At 42.1% G+C, this 26,138-nt stretch overlaps 1 protein-coding gene across 1 annotated transcript in view; it reads left to right on the top strand.

Moving 5' to 3' along the window:
- The window catches only part of LOC132575193 (ras-related protein Rab-2A), a 71,718-nt gene that overhangs the window by 33,531 nt on the left and 12,049 nt on the right, over positions 1 to 26,138 (top strand). Inside the window, exons 4-6 of the mRNA XM_060243742.1 lie at positions 5,952 to 6,034; positions 6,849 to 6,941; positions 14,003 to 14,114. Coding sequence (XP_060099725.1) covers positions 5,952 to 6,034; positions 6,849 to 6,941; positions 14,003 to 14,114 — 288 coding nt within the window. The remainder of the gene's footprint in view (positions 1 to 5,951; positions 6,035 to 6,848; positions 6,942 to 14,002; positions 14,115 to 26,138) is intronic.

The following is a 26,138-nucleotide window of genomic DNA, read 5'->3' as shown; positions in this document are numbered from 1 at the left end:
TGTGGGAAGTATCCTTGATGAGGCGAGGCCTATCACTTCTGTACTCAATCCTTGTCCTCCCTAGTCAAGTGGAATTGTCAGAAAGGGGACTGGGTAGTTGGTGAGTGAAGTTATAAGTATTTCTTTGCAGCAAGGATGAGTTTTCCAAGCAGAATAAAAGAAACTATTGTGAAACCATTTCAAAGGAGGCTGTTTGTTTGTTTGTTTGTTTCTAACTGTAATTATAGTAAAAGCTTTGTTATCTGGCACAGTTATCCAGAATGCTCAGTTAACTGGAGGAGACAGACTCCTCCCCCTCAGCCAATATACCTGTGTCTTGGGGCATGGGTACACCTCAGTCCCCACATGCTTATCCTGGGGTTGGGGGACCCTCAGGAATAGCATTTGGAGATGGAGTTTGAGTTCTGGAGCTGGGGAGGGAATACTTGAAAATCACCTGCTCCCCATAACTGGAAATTTTATCTAACCCAGATATACCAGTGAAGCGCTCTCATACAGAACCTGATAGATTATTTCACCTTGAAACCTGGAGCTCCAGCGTTGTTCTCTCAGCCATTTGCTCTTTCTCAGTTTAGAGATTTGTAACTAGGAATAAGGCTTGTTGTGAAGAAAAATATGAGCTCTTGAAAGAGTGCCCCCCACCCTTGTTGTCTTCCTACCCACCCAAGTGAAGGCATTTATTCCCCCCCCCCCACCTCAAGGAGAGCTGATCTCTGCCGTCTGGAGAGCAGTTTTAATTCTGAGTGGTCTTCAACCCTTGCCTGGAGGTTGGCAACAGTATGGCATTATACCTGTCTGAGGTCCCACCCCTCCTCAAACCCACCCTCTCCAGGCTCCACCCCTTAAATCTCCAGGAATTTCCTAACTGGATATCTCTTTCCCTTTATCTGCCCCTCCGACTTCGGCTTTCCATCACCTTTCCCTTCCCTGCAGCCTCTACCTAGGATAAGGACAGTCTTTCTCTGCAGGGGGGGAGACCAAAGCAGCTTACATTGTTCTTCTCCCCCCCCTTTGATCTTCACAATAACCCTGTGTGTTAGGTTAGGCTGTTATTCTGTGACTGGTGTGAAATCACCCAGTCACCTTCCACAGCGGGGTGGAAGCCCCAACTCCTATGCTCCACTCTGAAGCCCTAGTTCATATGCTTTCATCAAATTCCACCACAAGATCTCCAGAATTTCCTACCAACCTGGAACTGGCAGCCCTAGTCAGGACTTTCTTCAATGAGCTATCCCTCAGAGGCCTTTAGTGTTACCTTTCAGACCACGCTCGCTCTCCTTCTGATAACGTTGTTGGTCTTAAGCACAGGACATCAGTCTCTCTTTTTCTCTGTCTTGCTTTCCCTTCCTTCCTCCCTCCCTCCCTGTATCTGGTCTGCTGCCATAGGATACCAATCCCCCCTTCCCCCGTCTCTGGCTATTTCCCTTCCTGAGGAGGAGAGGGAGGAGCCCTCAGCCAATTGAGGGAAGGCTTTCTTTGGCTCTTTCCCTCTTCCTTTTTTTTTAGACCTACCTGAGGGACTGTCTCTCCCCGTACGAGCCCCAGAGAGCACTGAGGTCGATAGGAAAACACAGATTGACTACCCCTGGGCCAAAAGAAATTAAACTTCAGAATACCCGCACACGGGCCTTTTCTTCCGTGGCCCCGTATCTTTGGAATCAGCTCCCAGAGGAGATGCGGGCCCTGCGGAACCTTGATCAGTTCCGCAGGGCCTGCAAGACCGCCCTCTTTAAACTGGCATTCATGAACAGCTGAACTAAAGTGCATAATAAGAAATATTCGCCGTCAATACCAATTGTTAGACTTAGCGTAATGTTATTAAATTAGTAATTGTTTTAACTGATGTATTAAGTGGTTTTAAATGTAATGTTTTATTAATGTACTGTTATCCCTTTGTTGTTAGCCGCCCTGAGCCTGCTTTGGCGGGGGAGGGCGGGATATAAATAAAATTTTACTTACTTACTTTACTTACTTAGAATATAATTTTTTTATTACATTTCAGTATAAGGGGAAAGGGTGGATGCGGGGATAGAGAAGGAAAAAAAGGAAAGAGTTGGGGGAAGAACAAAAGAGAAAAAAGAAAAGAGAAAGAAAAGCAGTAAATATAGCTGTTACATTTCTACCTTCCAAACCTGATACTAAATTCTTTCTACCTGCAAGCCTTAAATTTTAACCCAATACAACCATTACATTATACAGTCTTATTATTTTATTATATATATTTTTACTATTCTATTGCTTATAATATAAATCTAAGCTATTCATCTTTAATACAAACAAACGAGAAAAGCAAAGGGACCAACCACAAAATAAAGCCCACTGATTAATTTTAACCATGTTAGGGATAAGCACTAACTTTAACAATACTGACAATCGTCATAAGCAGAGAAGTTGAATATAATTTCTTTATCCTTAATACTACTTTAATTGCTTTCAACAGTGGAAAAAATGAAAAAAAATAACAAAAGACCAAAATAAAACCTAGCAGTACTTTATCTATTTCAATATCAACAGGTTCTATTGCTAAAAAAGGGGGGGAGGGGGAGAACCAGGAGCAAATCTTTAAAATTTTCAAATACCTGTGTTGTCTACCTTACTAGAAATTGGCCCAAATTAATTGTTTAAGATGAATGTTTAAGATTCATTAAACTTTCTGGAGACTATATCTCCTATTTTCATATTACTCTAAGAAGCACTAGTTTAATAAACAGTGACAGCCTCATTTCCCATACTTATTATTTTATCTAAGTTAAGAAATCATACAGTCTCTATAACCCACTCTTGTATATTGCTCTATTTAACTTTATTAAAAGAAAAGTAGGATCCCTAGATGAAAACAGCCCCCTCTCTCACACTTATTTATTTTTGCCTATGGAAAAAATCATACTCCTCCATAACCCACTCTATTAAATTGCTCTATTTAGCTTTTATACAATCCATAGATAAAAATAACATACAGAAGAGAAGCATTCAGATTTTAAAAGTCGTTTGCCATTTCAAAGCCACATGCCTCTAGAAGTCTCGTTTGTTATTGCAAAGCCGTTTCAAGGCTGCATGCCAGTTTTCTTTTATTAGTTCCATGTTGATCAATTAGGAGAAAGAGCAAGAGTTTATAATCTCTTCTTTTTGAAAGCTTTCCAAGCCTTGATCTTCTTGAAGTAATCTGCCTTTTTTCCCTTTGGCACATAGATCCATTTTACTGAAAGCGATGAGATCTCCACGCCGTCACTTCCTGCTGTAAAAACTTTAATCGGGCTTGATTTCCACCTCCTTTTTGTAACTGTGCACGATGTCTCCATTTTGATTTCTTTCAACCCCTTTCCAATCGGATCATTATCCACCTCTCTCATTTCTGTAGACACCACTGGGATCCCTTCACCACTCCACACTTGTAAATTTTAAAATAAAGGTTTCCACTTTGTCTTGTATCGACTCTGTCAGCAGACCGATTTCCTGCTTTGAGGATTTGGCACCATATTATCTTTTTTTATCAAACACTTCAGGTTGATTCGCCATCTTCCCCACAGTATAACTCAGTCTGATAATCAAAGTTAAAAAGCCATTTAAAATCCCAGATAGTCTCTCTTTCTAAATCTCCTTCAGCCTTGTGCTTTTCTCTTACAGTCTGGTTGTAATCATTTCAGTCCCAATCAGGTATCAAAAGCATTTCTCTTAAAAATGTATTCGACTTTTATTCAGATCCGTATTGAAATAAAATAATGCTCTCATTATAGTTTGTTTAGTTGTAAATCAAATCCATTCAAATATCCATGTTCAGTCCAATTTAAATTATTGAGAGTTCTTAAGTTTGTTCTTTGTCTTTTTGAAGCCTCCCTTGAGAGAAGAAAGGGGGGAATATCCTCCTCTTCCCCCCTTTTTTTAACAGTCCCAATTGGTGTTATAACAAAAGATCCATTAATCAGTAGTAGTAAAAAAAAGAAAGACTTACTTGCATGATAGCATTTCAATGATTATGGTAGAAATATGAAGTGATAGAAGCTTATTAGAAGAAGAAAGCAGTCGGGCATTCATCTCTTACTGCCATCATAGTGCCTACGATGGTGGAACATCAGGGCAGACAGGAGAACAGCCGCCGCTGTTTCCCTGGCTCCTGTAGAGCCTCTTGCTGTCAGAAGACCCCACCAGGGTCTCCCTCGAAATGCCACAGGTGTGGCACCCCTCCTACCGCCTGGTTTGGGGGGCCGCCAAAAGCGAGCTCCGTGAACCCCATCAAGCTCAAGATGCCAGAATACGGAAGTGACTCTTTCCCTCTTCTTCCCTCCCTCAGCCAATTGAGGGAAGAGTTTCTTTCCCTCCTCTGTGAAGCAGTGACTCAGTCCTTGTCTGTCCTGGGACTGGAGGGAGGGGGTTGCTCTCCATTGAGATTGAGTGATAGGCCGCTCAGTCAATGGGAAATTACGTGAACTTGTGACTGGTCTGTCTGGATAATTATATTATAGGTGAAAACCCCTTCTTTCCTGTTTCTTCTCATACTGCCTTCTCTCACACCACTTAGCTAGGTCTCTTTAGCCTCTCTCTTGGACCGTGATATGTATGTATTACAGATAAACATCCTATGTTATGAATGAAATGGGAGGGCAAAGTCATATCTGCAATCACGCATATATAAGCATTTCAAAATGTGAATGTAGATTAAGCATCTTTTCATGTAATAGACTGTATTTTTTCTGTCTAGCATTATTAATTACTAAATAACCAGGCCTTGTATCCAATGAAGTATTACAAAAGGCACACAGAATTTCTGGCCTTCCTGCAGTTCACTGGAATAGATCATCCTTGAAGTACTGAGAACTATGTGGAATAGCATTTATGTTAGGGGTGCAGTAAAGAGAGGAATGGGGGTGCTTGTCTTTCAGAGCTGGGCTGCCCCAGCAGATTTCTGTTGTGACAACAGAAATTATCTTCAAAGGAGTCAGAAGGGGCTGCAGGCCTGGAGAGGAACAATGGAAAATTGCATAGTTTCTTTGCATGTAACCACTGGACACAAGTGCATATGGTTTATTTGTAGCAAAACATAGCTGTGCAACATTTGACATTTACTCCAAATCATGATTAGGTGAAGCTTTTAAAATATACTAAATTTATAACCCTCCCAAAAGTTTAATAGATAGGGAAAAGTGCCTAATAGGAAAAAGTGTTTGAACAGTAGGGCATCTACTTGAAAATAGATGTAATTGTAAACTTAGGATATTCTAGTAATGGAAAAAGTGCCTGTTTCTTCATATGATCTCTGCTGTTTTTCACTTGCAGCAATGAAGATGCCTTTTTACTTCCTTTTGACAAGCATTCTGACAGATATGCAGGAAATTGATTAAGTGTAGAACAGAATGATATAAAATCAAATTCAAAACCCTTTTCTGTTTTTCATAATAAAATGACTGTGCAAAGTATTTCATCTGAAGACTGTTGAAAGCTGGCTGCAGTTTATGATATAAGGGATAAAATCTGCATCCTTGGCCTTCCTGCAACCTTTACACCAGCAGATGGTGGGCGTAAAGATGTCATTCATCATTTATTTACAATGGGCTTTATTTATTCTAGTGTCAACAGCTGCCCCAGGGAGGGAGTTATTGAATTCAAATGTGAAGCACTGGGTTATTTGGTTCCTTTCAAATTTGTCTTTAGAGCTTAGTTGCTAGGAGTCCATTCTGTGCTCTAATAATGATTCATGTATTGTGAAGCCATTCAGTAAATTGGGTTGTCAGGGATTGCCAAAAAAGGTTTAGAGGTCTTGTTCTTGATATTTTCTCCTAATGGTTCTATGCTGCAGACTTCTAAAATGTGGCTTCTCTTTTACAGAAATAGTGAGGTTTTGTCCTTTTTTCTCAATTCCTATACAATAAATTTCTTAGTATAAGTAGCAAGACTGTTGCTTTATTTGCATGAAAACACAAAGACCAAATGAGTTATGAAAATTTTGTTTTCAACAGGCTGGGCAAGAGTCTTTCCGCTCCATCACAAGGTCATACTACAGAGGCGCAGCAGGGGCTTTACTAGTGTATGATATTACAAGGTGAGAACCTTGCAGATGGTGCCCAAAATATTTTACATTCAAGTAAGGAATCTTTTTCTGTAGGAATATCTCTATATTGATAATAGCTGTCTGCAGCTAAAGCATAGGAACTTAAGCTGCTTTGGAGAAGGGGAGAGAACCCTAACACGGTTGTCGCTGGGCTGCTGATGCCCAAATCCTGGCTTGGCTTTAATGTGAAAGTTTTTTGGGGGAGGGCAAGGTCTGATATGGAAAGTTTGGATTGTAAATTTGAAACAGTTGAAGATTATTGATATAAAGTACATTAAATCATAATCAGTTACCTGGTAGAACATGAAGTAACTAGGACTGAATGAGTGCTGCAACATTTTTACATTTACAAGATAATTGTATTTGCTTTGGGTAGAGACCATAGAACTGTTGTGTGTATCAGTATTCTAGTATAGTAAGGGAGTATTAGTTTCAAGATCAGACTCTCCCAATAAATTGACATCAGGATTATAGGGTGCCGCCCATAGAGAGGGATGCTTAAACATTCATGCTCATCTGAACTCCCTTGAATAGTTGTAACAGGAATTTATTCTGTATCTTTAAATATGCTGACTGCTTATTTTATGTTATATAATATGCTGATTCAGTTATAAACATTCTGAAAAATTAGGCCTTATTTTAATTGTTTTTACCTTGGAATGCTGACTTTTTATGAGAGCTATGTAATGCTTATATTTTTGTTTCTAGTTTGTGTGTTGTTTGGAGTTGTTAATTAGTTGGAATATAAAATAATACTCTTATCACTTCTTTATCTTCCCTAACTTACATTTTGACCCTTTTCCAGGCGGGACACTTTTAACCACTTGACGACATGGTTAGAAGATGCTCGTCAGCATTCCAATTCCAATATGGTCATTATGCTAATTGGAAATAAAAGGTAAAGCAGCACTCTCTTAAGAACTGTGTATCAACAGGTGAGGGGTATGGGTCTGCAGTCACATATTTACTAATACTGGTTTAATTGGATTACTCCCATATAAGAGTTAAATAAGAATTTTAGTACATGGTAGCCTTTGTTTGATACTTGGGTTGTTCTCCCCCTCAAAAAAAATACTCAAACAAAGTACCAGGAGTATTTAATAGATATGTCTTTTCTACAGTATTAAAGGTATTTGAAAGGCTGTAGCACTGAAAGAAGGAAAAAGCAAAATTCCATTCTACTGTAGGCTCAAGATATCTTTTTGTCTGAACAGTATCTCAGCAGACAGTTATAATAATCACAATCTTATTTAAAGTTAATCCTTTTCAGACTGAACTTTATTCTTTTTTTAGCTGCTTTTGTGATTGCCACAAAGTAGGGGTGCCAGTTCCCACATGGGGGCAGGGGATCCCCTGATTTTTCAAGATCCCCCCAAAATGCCAGCAAGTTGAGGGGGAAGCCCCACCCCCAACAGTTATCTGCAGCCCCCACTTGAAAATAGTGAGTGACTTGTGCGCCTGCACTGCATGCTGCAAATTTGCAGCTTGTGGGGCAGGCAAGCGGGGTCCCTGCTCCTTCCAAGTGGTGGCCTCCAGCTCCTGCCACACAAGCAACAAATTCACAACTTGCAGGGCAGGAACTGGGTGCCTGCTGTTTCCGAGTGGGGGCTGTGCACACTTGCCCTGCAAGTGGCATATTTGCAGGTGTGCCTGGTGCCCACTGTTCCCCCAACCATTTAAAGGGAAGGTTTCCTTTAAATGGTTGGGGAAAAGTGATGTATGTGTGTGCTCGGGGCACTGAATCCCCAACACAATGGTATCACTCTGTGTGATATCATCATGTCAGGGACAGCCCCTTCCTCTCCTGGAACACCTCCCAAATCCCCCTCTGCCAGGGAGAAGATGGAACCTGGCAACCCAATAACAAAGATTCACACAGTGCCTTCAGTTTTCTTACTTAATGGTTAACTTTAAAAAAATTAATTGGTGGTATTGCTGGCCAGAAACAAATGCACAGTATCTAATTCAAGGCTTCTGATCCAATGTCACTTTTTTCAGGTGTGCAATCAACTTTTCAATAAATTGACTAACCATAGTGTTCCTCTTTATTGAGTTTAGACTGACTGGGTTTTTTTGTCTGTCAATTAGTTCGCTTTATTTGGGTATTGATGACAGTGTGGTAGGGATGTAAGATTTCTAGGTTAAGAGTGGGAAGAATTTAATCCAGAATAAAGATTAAAGTGTAATTGCTGATTCAGAAGTATTTAATTTGTTATCGATCACTATAATTTCTGTTGAAAAGAGTTTCCAGTGGGCTACTGATACAGAGAATTTCTGTGTGAGCCAGTCCACATGGTAAGCAGCTTATATGTATTGCTATCAGTATGGGAGCCCGCAGTCATGCCAAAGAGATTTTTGACTGCAACCCTGTGTCCTGCATAACTTATGTAGCTGACTGTGTTAAAATGTTTGAAGTGTTGTCTTAGGGGTGGCCAAACTTGCTTACCGTAAGACCTACATAGAAATAAACATCATATGTTTGAGAGCCACAAGACATGAACAAATATTACACGTCTTTATTAAAACTCTTTAATACTTACTTTGCACAGAAAGATAAAATACATATGTATGCACTTTACAATATAACCATACTAGGAGGAGACTTTTTTTAAAAAAAACAAAAGCTGGGACTAACCTAGGGAAAGGTTAGGGCAGGGGTGTCAAACATGCAGTCCGAGAGCCGGAGCAGGTGCCTGGAAGGCTCCTATCAGGCCTGGGAGCCACTCACTTGTCATCTGCTTCCTTCTCTCTCTCGCTTCTTTCTGCATCACAGCTTGCTTTGCCAGGCTTGCTCAATCTCATAGGAGCTACAGAGCAAAGCCTCTGTTTTCTCAATTGGTTGATCAGCACATGAAGCAGCTTATGTACAAAAAATCGCAATGCCCAGCTATTACATGTTTTCCCCTGGGTCTTAGGCTCAAAGCATTGACCATGAGAATTTTGTAATGAATGTCAATAAATCAAAAGTAGGGTTTGTAGAATCTTTTGGGATCAAGTGCCGTGTTCTACTGGAGAAAGTTTTCCTTCCAGACGTAGGTTTGCAGCTTAACAGATACACACTTGAACAACATCTGAAAAGCCTACTCAAGATTGCTACAGCACAAACATTATCTCCAGATTTTGATGTAATAATTCAGAGTAATAAGTGTCAGTTATCAGAAACTGTTAAATAAATAAAATATTGCAAGAGTGCTGATATTTTAAGCATGTTTTAAGGTGGTTTAAAAAAAAAAGCTGTGTTTACATATCCACTACCTGACATTACATTTTATGACACACATGGCCCAGCCCAATAAAGTCTTATTTATGTCAGATCCAGCCCTCATAACAAATGAGTTTGACACCCCTGAGATAGGGAATTATTTTTTGGCACAAGTGGGAGAAGGAAGCACACACGTACCATATAAATCACTGATCACTGTTTGCATCATTTGCATCTCTCTTTGCCTTGACACCAAGGTTAGTAAATATAGCCCCTACAAGAGCTATGGAACTAAGGGGGAACCCTGTGCCATTGTCTTTAACTCTGCCCCTTCTTCCAGTGGTTCCCTCAGCTCTTGAATTCTCTTTCCCCACTCTAGGTCCTTGGGCAGCCTCTGTGGGGGTGGTGAAGAGCTTGCAGGCCTGCCTATTTTCCCCTGCTTTCCACACAGTGAAAGTAGTTGCTTACCTACGAGTCAGTGCTCAGAGGCTGGCTGAGGCCTCAATGCTACGCATGCTTACTTGAGAGTAAGCCGGCATTATGTTCCTCCTTGACCTCTAGGAGCTGCACAATGTGTGTGAAAGCTGCATGTGGCTCCCAAGCCACAGTTTGGCCACCACTGTCTTAGTGATTAGACAATATGTTGACCTTGCTAAAAAGTTTTTTGCATTGGATCCTGCCAAAGATTTTCAAAATAAATTGTAAGTGGAAATGTTTGGTAGGATCTAGACCATTGACAGATACGATTTTTTTTTGGTAGTTACTTTCTATTAGGGATGGATGAACTGTTTTAAAAATGCTGTTTCTCAATATATGCTTTGATATGTAGACAGAACTGTCCCGTATCTGTAGTCTGGCTTGTATTGAGATAGAAGTTAAGAAAAATGTAGGTGTATATGTGTAAATCCCCACCCCCCAAAACAATCAAAAATGTTGTCTGCACATGTGCAAACAATGTAAAAATGTCCCTGCTGTTTAACAGTGGTGTCAGCAATGCGGGGGCAGGGAAGAGTTGCTGTGGGCCAAGCTGCAGAGGCTGAGAACCTCATCGGACCTAGGAGTGCCTTCCCAAATGGGAAGGAACAGGAACTGGTGCTTTGTGCTTTGGCTCAGCACCACCTTCTCCCAGTGCATTGAGAGCAAAATACTCTGTTTACACTTGGAGAAGCACCCCCCCCCCTTCAAGTGCAGAGCAGCAGGGTGTTACTTTACACTTGGGCTCAGCGCTGTCTCCATCCAGGGCAAACAGTACAAAGCACTTCCCCCAGCAGAGCATGGTGCTTCACACTTGGGCTTGGCTCTGCCTTCTCTCAATGCAAACAGTGTGAAATGTACTGTTTATGCTTGGAGGAGCATCCCCCCCAAATGCACTGTTTACAGTTGGAGGAGCATCTCCCCAAGCACAAAGCAGCAGAGGCTGCTGCTTTGCGCTTGGCACTGCCTTCTCCCAGTGCAAACAGCGGAAGACTGGGAAGCCCAAGTACAAAGCAGCGGTCTGTGTTGCTTAATGCTTGAAAGGGATGCTCCTGCAAGTCTAAACAGCACATTCCATGCTGTTTGTATTGAGAGGAGGTATAATGTTTACATTAGGAGAAGCATCTCTGTCCCCCAAATGGAGAAAAATGAGATAGAAGCAAAAAAAGTGAAAAAGGGGGTGGGGGAGAGGGAAAGAAGCAAATGCAGGGGAGTGGGATTCACTTTTCCTGCAGGTTTCTTGCATGTCCCCGCTTGTCCCACCATGCAAAGGTATAGGGCAGGGGTGTCGAACTCATTTGTTATGAGGGCTGGATCTGACATAAATGAGACCTTGTTGGGCCAGGCCATGTTAGGCTGGGCTGGGCCAAGTTGGGCCGGGCCATGTGTGTAGCTATTTAAGATTCTGTAGCAGAGCTATAAACTTTATAAAGAACACAGACACAGTTTTTTTCTAAAAAAAACCCCTTAAAACATGCTTAAAACATTAGCAATTGTTGGTTTTAAAGGAGCTTTCTTGGTATTTCTTGCATGGGATCCAGGGAACTGGGCAAAGGAAGCTCTGGCTCTTTCCTTTCTTCCCCAGGGGACTGATGGGGGAGGAGCATCAGCCAATAGAAGGAAGAGAGACTTGGCTTAGTAGCTTTGCTGTGTGATTGAGAGAGACTGGAAAAACAAGCTCTGGCTCCCCCCACTTCCTCCCCAAGGGAGAAGCCTCAGCCAATGGAGAAAATGGAGGTTTTGCTCTGTAGCTCCTGTGCAATTGAGCAAGCCTTGCAAAGCAAGCTGTGATGCAGAAGGAAGCAAGAGAAAGGGAGAAGGAAGTAGATGACAGCCAGTTGCTCAGGGGCCTGATAAGTGCCTTCTGGGGCCTTATTCGGCCCCTGGGATGTATGGTGTAGGGCATTTTCCATTCCAGCAATTAAATTCCACATGAAGGAACGTGGAAGTGGACGTTTGTTAGCTTTTATTACACTCAATCTAAAAGCTGAAGTCCAAGTGTTAGGGAATAGCTGTCCCACCTATGTTCACATGTTCCATCTATCATTTTTTCAGTGAATTTGGATTTGTTTATTTGAGTTTAGACCGCTCTCTCTTATATTTCATTAAATACATTTACAAACAGATTAAAACAGTTAAAACAATAAGTAAGTTCTATAGCTATTTCAGATGTTGCATAAAGGACAAATTTATGTCCTTCCCCCTTGGGGGAGAGAAGAGATGGAGGAGGCCAGGCTCAGTGAAAAAGTGTTGCTGTCCTTAACCATAGTAGGATAATTAGAAGGATACAGTGTACAAAGTAATGTATGTAAAGAAGGAAACATTGTATAAAGTGTGCAAAATATTTTAAGTGTTTTGAAAATTGCAAGAATAAATATGCAAAAACATTTTGAAGTCCTTATTCTAAAGTTTATATATTATCAGAAACCATCAACAGTCTGTACTGAAATAACAGTCCAAATTCATATACAAATGAATAAATGAAAAAGAGTGTCAGTTTCATCTAAAAATTATCTCAAGAAATCCATTCAGAGGAAAAGTTCAAATGTTATTTTATCAGGATAATTATTTTCAGAAGAAGGATTCATACAAGGTTGCTGGGTACATAACACTCATTTTGAATATGTTCCTCAGCAAAATACATAAGTCAGAAGTAATGGTCAAAGTTTCTATTCTAGAAGCAACATAAACATCCTATTTAAAGGCAGATGACTTCCAAAAATGCCATTGAATGTTAGTTAAGCCAAGGTACCATTACACAGCTTCCAAAGAATTATTTTCCTTCAGTGGTACAGCCCCCTGAAGGATATCTGACTGACCTCAACCATAGGCCTGGAGAAACATCTCTGTCTTACAGGCCCTGCAGAAGTGCACTAGGTTTTTCAGGGCATTGATGTCATTAGGCAGAGTTCCACCAGGCCTGCGCTAGACCAAAAAGGCCTTGACTCTGGTTGAGGACAGTCAGATATCCTTTGAGCCAGGGATCACCAGGAGGTTCGTCCCCTACAGTGTAATGCTCTTCTGGGGGTATACCAGAATTCTACCATGATAAAAACAAAAGCCCTCTTTTTCTGAAAAGAACATTTATTTGCTTGCATTCATTCTATTATAGTCATCATTTGTTGTAAGCTTTAAGGATATAAAAATTGCACTAGTATGGGTAGTGGTAAACTTTATCTCTCCCAGTTTAAAACGTGAACAAACAAAAATAATCCATAAGTACTTGAAAATTATACTGTTGTGTGTAAGTATTGAGTTAGTTGTTACTGTAATGACAAGAGTTTCAACAACAGGAAAAAGAGGCAATGCTTAATTGCAACAGATGGATAGTGCAGTTTGGAAAATGTAGGTTTGCTTTATTGACTAAAATGTATTTGGTATGATGTATACATTCTTTTTAGTTGCTGTAATAATTAGGATAATGTGTGTGTTATGTGTTGTCAAGTCGCTTCTGACTTATGGAGATGCTTTGAATGAATGACCTCCAAAATAACCTTATCATTGACAGCCTTCTAAAGGTTTGTAAACTGAAGGCTTCCTTTACTGAGTCAGTACATCTCGAGTTGGATGATCTTCCTTTCCTACTGCCTTTTCCAGTGGCCTTTGTCTTTCCTCAATGTGACCAAAGTATGCTAGCCTCAGTATAGTCTTTTAAGCTTTTTGGGAATATTCAAGCTTGATTTGTTTCAGAACCCAATTGTCTTTTTTGCCAGTTCATGGGTTATGATAGTTCTGTGACTTTTAAGTGACAGCTAAGGGGAATGGAGGAGAAGACAGAAGCACAGTGTATAATCTCTGATGGGAAGCAGGATGTCAGATGCGCTTGCTGGTGTGTAGTGGGAATGTGGGAGAAGGTTATAGATGGATAATCCATGGCACATAGGGTTGGCAGAATATCCACATCATGCAGGTGGGCATGCTCCCTCTAGGCTGTGAGCAAAAATTCTACTTCATGAGCTACTGGAATTAAAGTTCTGAATGAGTGATTTAGCTACGGCATAAATTAGTTTACTCTGGAGCCATCCTTTGTGAGCTAAGACACAAATGTGTGAGCCAGAGGCTAAAAAACTGAGCTAGCTCACAGTAACTCAGCTTAGAGGAAACATTGCTTGAGAGAGGGTGGTGCATCCCACCTGTGTTACTTTTGCATCCCAGTGTTGGTATTTTAACTACTGGTTACTAGAGAACAGCTGGCCTAGGGCATAAGATCAAATTATCCAAAGAGGTTTAGCTAGGCAAGTGAACTTATTTTATAATGAATAACTCTTGTATGATTACTTTAGTGATTTAGAGTCCAGACGAGAAGTCAAAAAAGAAGAAGGTGAAGCATTTGCACAAGAGCATGGGCTTATCTTTATGGAGACATCTGCCAAAACTGCTTCTAATGTGGAAGAGGTAAATTCTTTCTCGATAATGTATGATAACTTGTTTATGGTTTTAATCATCCTTTATAATAAAAGCCTAAAAGTCCTCTGGTGAAGTGAAATCCAGGCCCCTCATTGGCTAAGCCTGCACTCCATGAGCCACTGGCACATCACATGTCTATCACCCCCTCTGGCGTCACATTGGCTCACTGTCCTGTCCCCTGCCCTGTGCCCTTCTCTGCCCACCACCAGCCCTGTCAGGCAAGAACACCATCAGATGGCCACTGACCTCTAACACAGACAGTTCTCTGCTGGGAGCTTACTGATTACAACTGCCTCTCCTCAGGGCCCTGATTCTTCGTTCTTATTTTTCTTTCTCTCACTCCTTTCTCCCCCTCTTTTTCTACCTTCCCCTTCTTTTTTTCTCTCATTCTTTTTCTGTTTCTCATCTTTCAGTCTTTTTATTTCATTATCTCTACCTTCCTCCCTTTAATCCATACAAACAGAAGCAGTTAATATCTCTTCAGCTGAGAAGGAGTGTTGTTCACAGCAGGGAGGAGCCACTTCAAGAGGGAGCAGAGCAAAAAGGAGGCTTGCAGTGGCTTTCCTCACAGTGTCAGCCATTTCCTCCCAGGGAACCACTGTTGCCAACGTCCAGGTGCTTGGCTCCCTCCCCCCCTGAAGAGAGAGTGTCTTTTTTCCATGTAGAGGCTGCCAGGTTGCCAACTCCAGGTCACCTCCCCTTGAGCTATGTTTGTGTGGGGGAATTAATGCTTTCACTTGGGTGGGTGGGAAGACAGCAAGGCACTCCAGAAACCATTGCCTGATCACAGCTCAGTCAGAATTTTCACCTCCCACTGGCTGACTCCCCTGCCTCCACCTACTCAGGCCCAAGAATGTTGAACAAACTGCCAAAAGCAGTCTTACCTCAGAGAGAGACACACATCCCACTCTTCTCAGTGTCCTCTCTGTCAACTGGCCTCAGAAAGGACTGCTGCTGTACTGTAGCCTTACAAAAAGTATCATGGCTGCCACCAGCAACAAACCTCTTCCATCCTGTCAACCGCCCACACATACAGCCTACCAATATAAGCAGCCTCCAAAGGCCGCCAAAATAAGCCAGGAAACTTACTTCCTTTCTTTCCTGACTCTTTCCTCACTCCCTGACTCCCTCCTCCCCTCACCCTCATCCCATGATGGTTAGCTGAGAAGGAGATAGGGTTGCCAACTTCAGGTTGGGAAATTCCTGGAGATTTGAAGGGTGGAGCCTGGAGAGGATTGGGTGGGAGGAATGGTGGGATCTCAGACAAGGTCACCCTCCAAACCAGCCATTTCCTTCTGAGGAACCATTGTTGCCCATCTCCAGATGAGGGCTAGAGATCACTTAGAATGGCAGAGATCAGCTCCCCTTGAGGTGTGGTGGAGTAAATGCCTTCACTTGGGTGGGTGGGAAGACAGCAAGACTGGAGGGGCACTCGCTCAGAGGCCTTTAGTGATGCCTTTTCATGTTGGTGGGAAATTCTTGGCGATTTTGTGGTGGACTTTGAGGAGAGCATACAAGTTAGAGCTTCAGGGTATGGTCTGCCAGACCCAGGCTCTTGCTGTGGAAGCTGACTGGGTGATTTTGGACCAGTCACAGAATTCCAGCTTAACCTGCCTCACAGGGTGGTTGTTCAGATCAGAGGAGGGGAGAGGAGAATGATTTAAGCTGCCTTGGTCCCCCCCGCCCACACTGTGGAGAAAGACTGTCTTTTTCCTATATAAAAGCTGTAGGGAGGGGAGAGGTGATGGAAAGCTGAAGTCAGGGGGGCAGATAAAGGGAAAGATAGGGTTGCCAACTCCAGGTTAGGATTTAAGGGATGGGGCCTGGAGAGGGTGAGGTTTGAGGAGGTATGAGACCTCAGACAGGTACAATGCCATTTCTTCCTGGGGAACCACTGTTGCCAATCTCCAGGTGAGGGCTGGAGACCACTCAGAATTACAGCTGCTCTCCAAATGGCATCTGAGGGAGAGGCGTTTTCTCTCGGAGAACCACTGTTGCCAACCTCCAGGTGACAGCTGGAGAGCACCCAGAATTACAGCTGCTCTCCAGATGGTAGAGATCCACTCTTCTTGAGGTTTGGGGGGGAGTGAATGCCTTCACTTGGGTGGGTGGGAAGACAGCAAGGGTGGGTGGGGCACTCACCTGGTGCCTCCTCCTAGAGTCCGTTGTATTTTTCTTCACAATTGGCCTTACTCCTAGTAATATAACTTTGAGGTAATAAAGAGATCATAATATAATAACTTTGAATACAGAAGTTAGTACCTTGATCAATCAAACTGTGTGGTCTTAATGCCCTGTGTGTTAGTTTCACAGTGTTGTGGAGCAAATCCTGTATCTCTCACCTTTTGTGGTTTTTTTGTGTTAAGATTTTGGAAAAGAAATGTGCATTACCATTTTATAAAATTAATTACTGAGCATAAAAATTCAATTTCAGAACCTAGTTCACACGTTAAGAGGCCAGTAATCTGAAAGTATTCTAGAAAAGAAATACTCTGATGTATACAAGTTCATAAATGAGCGAAGTACAATCCTAATATTCTATTTTTAGATATCCTTCAGTGTATTTGACAGCTATAAGGTAGTGGGATTATAAATGGGTATTTAAGCAGGGTATTGAGAGAACTTTAGATGTTCAGGAACTCTTAGATCAGTTTTCCAAAGCAAATGGAAGAATTTTATATGATTAAATAATAAATGTGTATGATGGGTAATACCACTAAAGAATATGGCTACAGATTGGATTATGCTTCACAGAAAATACTAAATCAATAGTGTCAAACTTACTGGCTGGGTCCAATTCTGTACCCAGCATACAATAAGGGTCTGCATTCAGAACTTTACGTCAGACTTCTTCATGGTATATTTTGAATGTGACCTTGCCTTAAAAAGCATTTTACTTTTCTAAATGATAACTTATTTAATAAGAGTTTTTTTAGTTTTGGGGGTTGGGAAAAAAAGTCCTGGCTGGTAGAGGTTTTAAAATTTCCCAGTTTTTTCTTCAGCCTTCATATCTCTATAAAGTTATCTCTATATTTTTTTTTACTGACTGATACCAGATAATAACAAGTAGGAAACAATACAATTATATTATAAAAGAAAATGCCATTTAAAAACTATAAACATCTAAATTTAGTATAAAACCAAAGATAGACTAAAGAATAACCCTGTCAATACTTATTTGTTTCTTATTAATGTTATTTTTATTTTATTTACTTTGGATTTATATGTCTCCCACTCTGCTAGTGGACTCTGGGCAGCTAACAATCATAGTAAAAAACAATTTGAATTACAGTTTTAAAATGATAAAAACATGTACAATTTAAAACTAGATTTTTGGTGCTATGGAAAATTTTTTTAACATAGGCGGATCAGATTATATTGATGTTTCAGTTCTTCTGTTAATCTGTTTGTGGTCCTACAGATGGTATTGCTCAGCAGCATAGCAGTGGCAGCCTCATCCTACATTAGTTGTTGTAGGCCTGTCAAAAGAGTTCGGTTTTACAGGCCCTGCAGAATTGGGAGAGGTCCCGCAGGGCTCTTATGGCCTCTGGAGAGTGTTCCATAACATTAGTGCTGCCACTGAGAAGGCCCTGGCCTGTATAGAGCTTACTCTGGCCTCCCTTGGTCTGGGGATGGATAGCAAATTTTGGACTCCCAAATGCAGCCAGTGCAGCTCTTTTCGCTCTGGTTGAATGTGCTCCCATCAAGGGAGCCCCATTAATAACTGTGCTGCAGCATTCTGCACTAGCTGCAGTTTCCGAGAGAGTCAAAGGTAGCCCCATATAGAGGGCATTACAGCAGTCTATTCTTGAGATGACCATAGCATGGATCACCATTGCTAAGTTGTGGTGTTCCAAGAAAGGGGCCAACTTCCTTGCCCGCCGCAGATGGAAAAAGGCAGACTTGGCAGTGGCTGCCACCTGGGCCTCCATAGTCAGAGAGGACTCTAGGAGCACTCCCAGGCTCTTGACCTTTGGGGCTGGTATTAGTGGCGCCCCATCGAAAAGCCAGCAAGGGAATCTCCTTTTCTGGGCCACTGTGACTCAGATAGAGAACCTTTGTCTTTGTTGGATTTAACTTCAGTCGACTCAGTCTGAGCTAAAATGCCATGGCTTGTAGTGCCAGGTTCAAGTTGTCTGAGGCGCAGTCGGATCAGCTACCCATCAATAGATAGAGCTGGGTGTCATCTGCATATTGATGGCACCCTAGCCCATATCTCCTGACAATCTGGGCAAGGGGTCGCATGTAGATGTTAAATAACATCGGGGACACAGCCACCCCTTGTGGCACACCACATGTGAATCGGTGCCTCTGGGATGATTCTTCCCCTATCACTACTCTTTGTCCCTGACCTTGGAGGAAAGAGACCAGCCATTGCAAGGCGGACCCCCGAATCCCCTTATCAGCGAGGCGGCTAGATAGTAGCTGGTGGTCAACCGTATCAAATGTGGCTGACAGATCTAGTAACAACAGCACCGCTTGATCCAGAGGTCATCTATGAGGGCAATCAAAATTGTCTCCGTCCCCTAACCTGAATGAAGGCCAGGTTGTAACGTCTTTCCTAACCCTATAAACTCAGACAATCATCCTACTCAGTTTGGTTATTGTCCACCAGGGAAAATAGACAAGGAAACATGAATATTTGTTGAAACATACATACAAGTAGAGTGAAGACATATTTGTTTAAAGTTTAAACAGTATATGTTACTTTCCAACTTTGCTGAGGATTCTCAGCCTCGGTTAGTACCAATACTGGGGGAGGGAAAATAAACTAAAATGTATAAGATGGGATGGAAAGAGTGAAACTGTGAAGGGGGAGGAATAGATAAAGCAAAAAAAAGCAAAAGTAGAGTAGGAAAGGATGTATTGGAGAAGTGGGGGAAAAATAGGCTGCCAGGGGAAGAAACGGGAGAAGGGATAAGGTGGTGGAAAAGAGGCGGGCGGGACTGTAAGGACTGCTAGAGAAATACGGAAGGGGGAAGGAAGAGCCAATATGAAGTTATCTCTACATCTGATATGATCTGAACAGCAATTTGCAAGACAGAGAGATTCAAGGAGGGTGCCATTGTTTGAGAGGAGAAGAAACGAGCTTTTATCAGAGATCAAATCAACATCTCCCATTTGCAAACAGAACAGTTGCTATTTATGCCATTTAATATGTTCAAATAAAGCAAATGAAGGGGGCTTCTGATGCATCTCATACATGCTCATGTGTCTTTGGATGCCACACACACCAAATTTTCTTCAGCATTCCTTCCTAGTCCTCACAGTTGTATGCTCCTCTTACACTAAATAAGCTGAAGTTTTTGTTGATTGTCTTATTTCACTGTCATGATCTGATCCCTTGTGCTCCTCGTTTCCTTTCACCTTGTCTCTTTAGACCAGGGGTGTCGAACTCCTTTCTTACAAGGGCTGCATCTGACCTATGTGTCACTTTGTTGGGCCAGGCCTTGTGCTGTAAAATGTAACATGAGATACTGGTGAATAGGAACTTTAAGGTGATTTCAGATGTCAAATAGCAATAACAGATGAATGACAATAGCAGGCTTAATTGGATTAGGTGTGATATGCAGAGGGGTAGTAGATGTGGAGATACTAGTGTTGGTAATGAGACAGGAAACCTAGGTCTCAGTTCCATCCAGCATGATTCAGTCCATGAAGAATCAAAGAATAAATGGACAGAAGCCTGATATTAGAAAACCCAACATTCAGTTGCTGACCTAAGAGGAGCTGTGCTTTTACAAAGGAGTTTCAAAGGGAGATTAGAAAGAGAGACTGCTGAACTACAATTAATAACGAAGCTCAAGACAATGCATCCTCCTGGACTGAAGTGAGAGTTTTCTTTCCTTTTATCATTACCAATGTGTGCTATCGTCACTTGGCATCTGATATCACTCCACTCACCAAGATACAAGGCACAATCCAAATGTTCTAATTCCAAATCAGGGTCTTTTTGAAAGAAAATAAATTCAGATAAGAACAGATAAATCCTCTGTCTCTCCCCTCCCCCAGAGCTTTGTGTGTGAGGGGGGGGGAAGGGGAGGGAGGCAAGAGGCGGGAAGCAAAGAGCCACTAAGGGAGCTGGGAAAAGCAACAGCAGCCCTGGAAAGGAAGCAGGAGAAGGAAGTTGCTTGGGGGTTGGATTTAAGCTCTGCGCCAGCCAGTAGGCTGTATTTTTGACACCCCTGCTTTTAGACATCTAAAGAGAATGGGGAGAGGTTGATACTTGGCAAACAGGCTTCTTAGTTTTGTTTTGTTTTTTAAACTGAAATAGTTTCTTTTTTCCCTTTAGCACAGTGGGATATATTGTGGGATTTTCTGTTGCATGATGGTCAACATTCAAATAGAGTTCAAACATTAGATTTTTTTTCAAAGTTTAAGGACCAACTAATATACTGTTGGCTTCATTTTCAAGTGAACTGTCATACAAAAGTTGTTATACTCATTTTTGGCCCTTCTTTCTAATATTTTATGGCAAAGTACATGGGATTATTTTACTCTGTCCTGCAAAATAGATTAGACTGATTTTGTGTCACTGCTTTAAGGTCATCTAGTGAAGCTCATAGTTGAACTGTTATAACAACAGTTTGTCAGTATACCACAGTGGTATTTGTCTTGGGAAAATGCAGTTTCAATACCAAATCTTGATTATCCTTCTTATTTGTGAGGTGACAGAAGTTAGGGATTTCATCCTTGGATATTTATTTTTATCTTTTCATTTAGATCACTTGACATGTGATGTAAGACAGGGTGTGTGGGAGGAACTGGGGGTTGATTCTTTGACAAATGTGAAGGATTAAGGGGATAGGTCTAGATGGGGACTATGCAACCAAGTCTGCCATTTTAAGCACACTTACTTCCAAATAAGTTTTACTGTATTTATGTAGAAGCAAGTCCCATTATTTCAGTCTTTAAAAGGATGCTAGTCTACTGCTAGGCAGACTTCAGTTCAGTGACTGGAATAGGTTCTATGCCTGCTTTTGATTAGCCTCTTTGTGATGAAGCAGGGTAATTTTACACAGGGATCCATATACTATAGAATCCACTGTCCCCTGCTTGATCATGTTGCATCCATTAACTTTTAGTTTGGAATGAATATAAACTACTATTTAACAAGATGTGCATGGTGAGCTGTATTGTCCTGTCAAATGCTGAGGAGGCTGTTACCGCACCATGCATCCTTGGATTTCTGATACAATGTGGTAAGGGATTCTCCACTCAGATGGACAATTGTAAACAGTTGGCTTACTGAATAGATACATGCAGTTTACTGTGACAAGTTACTACTTAGCCACTTGTCTGTATTCCCCCATAAGCAATATAAACTGAGTAGTATGATGCCAGTCTTGAGAAGAGGTTTGAGGTTGAATAGGTGTTGGTATTCCTGGAAAGAAAAGTTCAGCAGATGTTTATCATTGACAGAGTAATGAATGAATTATTCTAACAATCCTGACAATTGATAAGAAGCAGCCTTTGAGCTTAGTTCTTTTTCAGTGTTTGATATTGTGAAAATGATATAAAGTGAGAAATCAAACTCTTAAATCCCTGCTGCTAGGATGAGGTTGTATTTGGCTGAACCAAAGGATCGGTGCTCTATGCCACTTGGTTTTGAGACCAGAAATGCAGAGAAGCTCTTGAAGCTTCATGAGCTTTATGATAAGGATTTTTTCTTCCTCCAAATTCATTGTCTTAAGCATGTTCCCATAGGCTGGAAACATGGTATAGCTGAAACTGGGACTATAAAACTATTCCTGAATCCTAAATGCTATGCCCTGAAATGCTATTGTATTCTCAGACAAGAGCGGTCCAGGATGCACCTACACTCTTGGTTTCGTTTTGCTTTATGTAATGCTCACAAGTAGCCAAATAGTCAAGAAATGTGCTTGGAACATCAATCACATGGTCGGGTGAATATTTCCTTCCAATTCACTTAACTCATTTAGTACTTTATAATTTTATGGACCCTCTTTTCTTCTGTCTCCCTTCCCTATTACTTGTATCCAAATATGCCCTTTTTGTATTGTTTGTTCCACTGATGTCTTTTTCTCCTGCTGTCTCTTAAATTACAATATTGAACTGTATGATTCACCCCATCTTCAACTTAAGAAACACTTGGCATCATGTTTCTGTCACTTAAACTTCCTGTTTACTGGCCTTTCCTCCTGCCTCCTATCACCTGTCACTTCAGAGTGTTCTATCACTATTGTAATTTTACCTGTTTCAGGGATCTAGTTCCTTTTTCCTTCCCATGAACTTTAGACTTCTACCTCTTAGCATTAGCTCATTAATTCAAATAAAGACACTCTAGTATAGGATTGGCCAAACTTGCTTAACATAAGAGTCACATAGAATAAACATCAGATGTTTGAGCCATATGAACATAATATGTGTGAGAGCCACAGGACTGGAAGGAAGGAAGGAAGATGGAGGGAAGGAGAGGTGGAAAGAAAGCAACTTTAAATGCATTCTTTAAGATTTAAGCTGGCTTGTCTTGGAGAAGTGATTTATAGAGAGAAATGTTTTCTCCAAGCCAGGTGATGGGTGGTGGGTACTCTGAGAGCCACACAATATATGTGAAAGAGCCACAGTTTGGCCACCCCTGCTCTAGTACTAAACAAATAATTGTAATCTTAATAAATCTGAGCATTTTAAGTTGTAGCTATTATACAAAAGTGCCTAGTGCTACAGACATGTTGGAGTGGAGCTACTTTGACCAGAAATTCCTAGGTTTTTGTTGCTTCTCTGTGGCTGCCACAGTGAACATAGCCTTTTGAGTTGCCAACACTAAACTCTTCCTGCTGGAAGGAAGTCTGCCTGCTGGATGGAAGTCTGCTTCCATCCTGGAAGTCTTAATCTCTTCTCCAGATGCCTTGTACCCCATCTCTGTCTCTCAGCGAAGCTTGCCTTCTATTTTGACAACCATTTATTGGAAATCACAAGGCAACTTTATTGAAATGGTTTCAACAGTACTGAAGTCCTGCCGATCTTTTATTGTGCCCTGTTCAAATTTCTGCTTATATTTATTGACTAAGAAATATATTTTTTAAAATACAGTGTGAAAAATGTAATTTTTTTCAACATTTCACATTTCTGACTAGAATACATCTAAGTTAACAATAATAAATTGCAGCCACCAGGTGGCAGCATGTTACATGAACAGTAAATTCAGGCACTTAATGTTTCAATGTTATGCAAAGTTTTTAGATGGTAATTAGTCTGATTTTTCTTGAATCTGCAGTTAAATAAAATTTATCCTGCTAAATGTTAATAGGTTAGCTAGTCCCAACAATCATATTTTACCATTCTGAAAAAAAGGGAAGTATTACTTTCTGTGAGTTCTTCTGCAATGGTGGGCACCAGTCTGTTCAGGAGTATTCTGGCAAGGATTTTGCCTGCGATGGAGAGCAGGGTTATCCCCCGGTAGTTGGAGCAGTCTGACTTTTCCCCTTTGTTCTTGTATAGGGTGATGATGATTGCATCGCGAAAGTCCTGTGGTAATTTGCCTTGTTCCCAGCAGGTGACAAGTACTTTGTGAAGTGAGCTATGTAGTACTGTGCCCCCATGCTTCCAGATCTCTGGTGGAATTCCATCAACTCCTGCTGCCTTGCCACTTTTCAGTTGCTTGATGGCTTTAACAGTCTCTTCTAGGCTCTCCTCCCAGAGAGCCAGTGCGGCTTCAGAGCTAACAGGAGCACCACCGACATGGTATTTGTTCTCAGGCAGCTCCAAGAGAAATGCAGGGAACAGAACAAGGGTCTGTATGTGACTTTTGTCGACCTTACCAAAGCTTTCGATACCGTTAGCAGGAAAGGCCTGTGGCAAATCTTGGAACGTTTAGGATGTCCCCCAAGGTTCCTCAGCATGATCATCCAGCTACACGAAGACCAGCGAGGCCAAGTCAGACACTGCAACGACCTCTCGGAGCCCTTCCCAATAGGCACAGGTGTAAAGCAAGGCTGCGTTCTCGCGCCAACTCTCTTTACGATCTTCTTTAGCATGATGCTTCAAAGAGCCGCAGTAGATCTAGATGAGGACGATGGTGTCTACATCCGCTATCGCACCGATGGCAGCCTGTTCAACCTGAGGCGACTAAAGGCACACTCCAAGACAATGGAAAAACTCATCCGAGAGCTACTGTTTGCTGATGATGCTGCACTCGTCTCCCACTCGGTATCAGCTCTGCAGCATATGACGTCCTGCTTTGCAGAGGCTGCCAAGCTATTCGGCCTAGAAGTTAGTCTGAAGAAGACAGAAGTTCTCCACCAGCCTGCACCCCAGGAAGATTATCACCCTCCCTGCATCACTGTGGGTGAATCAGTTCTGAAGACAGTCCAGCAGTTCAGCTACCTGGGGTGCATCATCTCCTCAGATGCCAAGATCGACAAGGAGATTGACAACAGGCTGGCAAAGGCAAACCGTGCATTTGGCCGACTGCACAAAAGAGTGTGGAGCAACAAGCATCTGAAAAAAGGCACAAAGATCAATGTTTACAAAGCGGTTGTGATGACAACCCTCATCTATGGCTCCGAATCGTGGGTTTTATACCGTCATCACCTGCGACTCCTTGAGCGCTTTCATCAGCGCTGCCTTCGCACCATCCTCAACATCCACTGGAGTGACTTTGTGACCAACACTGAAGTCCTCAAGCGGGCAGAGGTTACCAGCATCGAGGCACTGCTGTTGAAGACGCAGCTGCGCTGGGCAGGGCATATTTCTAGGATGGAAAACCACCGCCTTCCCAAGATTGCCCTGTATGGCGAACTCTCCACCGGCCATCGAAATAGAGGGGCACCAAAGAAGAGGTACAAGGACTCCTTGAAGAAATCCCTTAACACCTGTCACATCAACCATCACCAGTGGTCTGACCTAGCCTCAGATCGCAAAGCATGGAGGCACACCATCCACCAGGCTGTCTCTTCCTTTGAGAACACACGCATAGCTGGTCTTGAGGACAAAAGGAGATTGAGGAAGAATCGCACTGCTACAGGACCAACCCTAAATCAGACTTTTCCCTGCAGCCGCTGTGGCCGGACCTGCCTGTCCCACATTGGTCTTGTCAGCCACCAGCGAGCCTGCAGCAAACGTGGACTATTGCACCCTTCTTAAATCTTCGTTCGCGAAGCCAAGCCGAGAGAGAGAGAGACTTTCTGTGACCTGGATAGCCCATACTAGCCCAATTTTATCAGATCTGGGAAGCTTGCCTTGCCTTGAAATCCATAAGAGGTTGCCATGAATTGGCTGTGACTTGAGAGGCTTCCCCCCCAAAAAATTCCTGTGTTAAAATAAATAGAATTTTTATTATTATTATTTTGCTGCTTCAATCCAGCAATTCAGTTGCAGGATTATTTTAACTAAACTGCAATGCAACAAATATCCTGGAATCTTGATTCCAAAGAAGAACATACAAGTGTATGAGGCTGCTTTATTCTGAACCATCCAACTCTAGACTGACTGTAGTCTGTGGCAGTACCTATTAAAGAACTTGTCAATCTAATTCCTGAGCCTCTGAGTATTATTTCTGAGCATTCTTGGAGAACAGGGGAGGTTCCAGAAGATTGGAGGCGGGCAAATGTACCCATCGTCAAGAAGGGGGGAAGAAGAAGATGATATTGGATTTATATCCCGCCCTCCACTCCGAAGAGTCTCAGAGCAGCTCACAATCTCCTTTACCTCCCTCCCCCACAACAGACACCCTGTGAGGTGGGTGGGGCTGGAGAGGGCTCTCACAGCAGCTGCCCTTTCAAGGACAACCTCTGCCAGAGCTATGGCTGACCCAAGGCCATTCCAGCAGGTGCAAGTGGAGGAGTGGGGAATCAAACCTGGTTCTCCCAGATAAGAGTCCGCACACTTAACCACTTCACCAAACTGGCTTCACCAAACTGGAAAGGAGGATCTTGGTAACTACCAACCTGTCAGTTTGACTTCTGTGCCTGGAAAAGTTGTAGAACAAATAGTCAGTTCTTGGGCATTTAAAAAGAATGGCTGTGATTAGTAAGAGCCAGCATGGGTTTC

The sequence above is a fragment of the Heteronotia binoei genome, chromosome 7, assembly GCF_032191835.1.
Source record: "Heteronotia binoei isolate CCM8104 ecotype False Entrance Well chromosome 7, APGP_CSIRO_Hbin_v1, whole genome shotgun sequence".
NCBI classification, from domain to species: domain Eukaryota; kingdom Metazoa; phylum Chordata; class Lepidosauria; order Squamata; family Gekkonidae; genus Heteronotia; species Heteronotia binoei.
Note: the sequence above shows the minus strand (reverse complement) of the source record. Positions and strands in the feature narration are given on the sequence as shown.